Source organism: Colobus angolensis, unplaced genomic scaffold (assembly GCF_000951035.1).
Source record: "Colobus angolensis palliatus isolate OR3802 unplaced genomic scaffold, Cang.pa_1.0 Scaffold24, whole genome shotgun sequence".
NCBI classification, from domain to species: domain Eukaryota; kingdom Metazoa; phylum Chordata; class Mammalia; order Primates; family Cercopithecidae; genus Colobus; species Colobus angolensis.
Genome location: NW_012115599.1, coordinates 8,541,669 through 8,543,257, shown reverse-complemented (window position 1 = coordinate 8,543,257; position 1,589 = coordinate 8,541,669). Strand labels below are relative to the sequence as shown.

General features: G+C 65.5%; 1 protein-coding gene across 2 annotated transcripts in view; it reads right to left on the bottom strand.

Moving 5' to 3' along the window:
- Nucleotides 1–1,246, bottom strand: part of SPRED2 (sprouty-related, EVH1 domain containing 2) — a 126,547-nt gene extending 125,301 nt beyond the window's left edge. The window contains exons 1-2 of one of the 2 annotated variants that reach the window (XM_011945290.1): nt 1,138–1,246; nt 573–695 (exon numbers count right to left, since the gene is read on the bottom strand). In XM_011945290.1, the coding sequence (XP_011800680.1) occupies nt 573–598 (26 nt within the window). In that variant the 5' untranslated portion in view covers nt 599–695; nt 1,138–1,246. The other variant, XM_011945288.1, reaches the window with a different exon arrangement.
- Between the last annotated feature and the right edge of the window lie 343 nt (nt 1,247–1,589).

The following is a 1,589-nucleotide window of genomic DNA, read 5'->3' as shown; positions in this document are numbered from 1 at the left end:
GGGGACCCTGGCGCACCAGACCCCAGCGCAGCCCGCGCCCGTCCTCCTTTCGCTCCGCCGTGTTTTTTATGAATGAAAATGTGGTATGCAAATGAGAGCGATTCAAGAAAACGAAATGGCGGAGCCTAGGCCCCAGTGGGCGCAGGAGCGGACTGCGGGGCTCGCGGCGCGGCGGGAGTCACAAAGTCACTGTGCAAAAACCCACCGCCCCGGGAAGCCGGAGTGGGGGTGTCAGGTCTTCCGCTCCAGCCGCCGAGGATTTCGGGGGCGGGGGGGGGTGCTGTGAGTCCTCGGAGAGGGAGCGGGGACCGCCCGGAGGTCACCCGCACGCCCTTGGCCCCCGGAGCGGCCACCAGCCCGCCAACCCTAGGCGTGCGCCCGCCAGCCCACAGCAGTTTTTGCCCCCTCCTCACTTCAACAAGCAGGGAAGCCTCGCGTCCCAACCCGGACAGGTCAGCGAGTCGCTGCACCCCACGCCAAGTTCACCCAATAAGCGTCCCCGCCCGCATCCTCAGCCCCGGCCCCCACGCTGCCCGCGGGGCACCCTTGTCCCACCCCGCGACCAAACTTACTCGTCCGGGTGTGTTTCTTCGGTCATTTTCTTGTTCACCTAGACGCCTGTCCCGCGGCGGGCAGCTTTGCTCCCTTCATCTTCCTGTCCGCTCGCCCCCCTTCTTCACATCTCCGGAGATCGCCTGATTTGGGGAGGGGGGGCGGCTAGAGATGGGGGCGCCGCAGCAGAAGGGGAAGCAGGGAGCAGGGTGAGGTTTGGGGGGAAGGGGTGCAAAGGCAGGCTGCAAGGAGAGTGAACGCCGCAGCGCCGTGGGGAGAGGCGGGCGGAGGCTCCGGGGGCTCGGGAGCGGGCAAAGGGGGCGAGATTTGGGAAGGGGACGGCGGTGGGGGAGAGCAGGAGAAAAACAAGCGCGCCTTGGAGCGGCGGGGACTGCTGCGAGGAGGAGCAGAGCGCCGGCCGCGGGTGGGGGGACTCGGTCCGGGGTCGCCCCCAGGGGGCCGGGCCAATCACGGTTCCGGGGAGCGGTCGGCGGCCGGGGGAGGTGCGCCTGGGAGGCAGTGCAGGGCGCCCCGTCCGAGCCCCATCTCTCGACTCCACCGATTTACTCCATATTGGATTCTCACCGCCGCCAACAGGAGGAGGAAGTAGGGCGGAAGCGATGACGTCTTCCCAGCGGCCAGAGGTGGTGGAGTGCAAAAAGCTTCCTACTTGCGACCGAAAAAAACGGGAGAAAAAAAAAAAAAAAAAAACTTTGTCCCGCCTACTGAGCACGCCCGGCTTCCTCTCCCCCTCCCTCCTGGCTTCCACTCCCGGGGGAGCCGCGGAGCCGAGTTGTTTGCTTGCGCCGCGACCGTCTGGCTCCGAATCCTCCTTGATTAGGGCTCCGGGTTTTAGGAAGCCCGAGAGGAGAGAGGAGGCGGGAGCGGAGGACTCTTACACATCTGGCTCCCGTTTTTGCCCCCTCCCTCCTTCCAAACCCCAAGATTAAAAATCGAGGGGTTGGGCGGGGGCGGAGATGCGAAACTCTAAGGGAGGGGAGGGAGTGAAACAGCTGAAGAGGTGCTCAGGCTCAGAG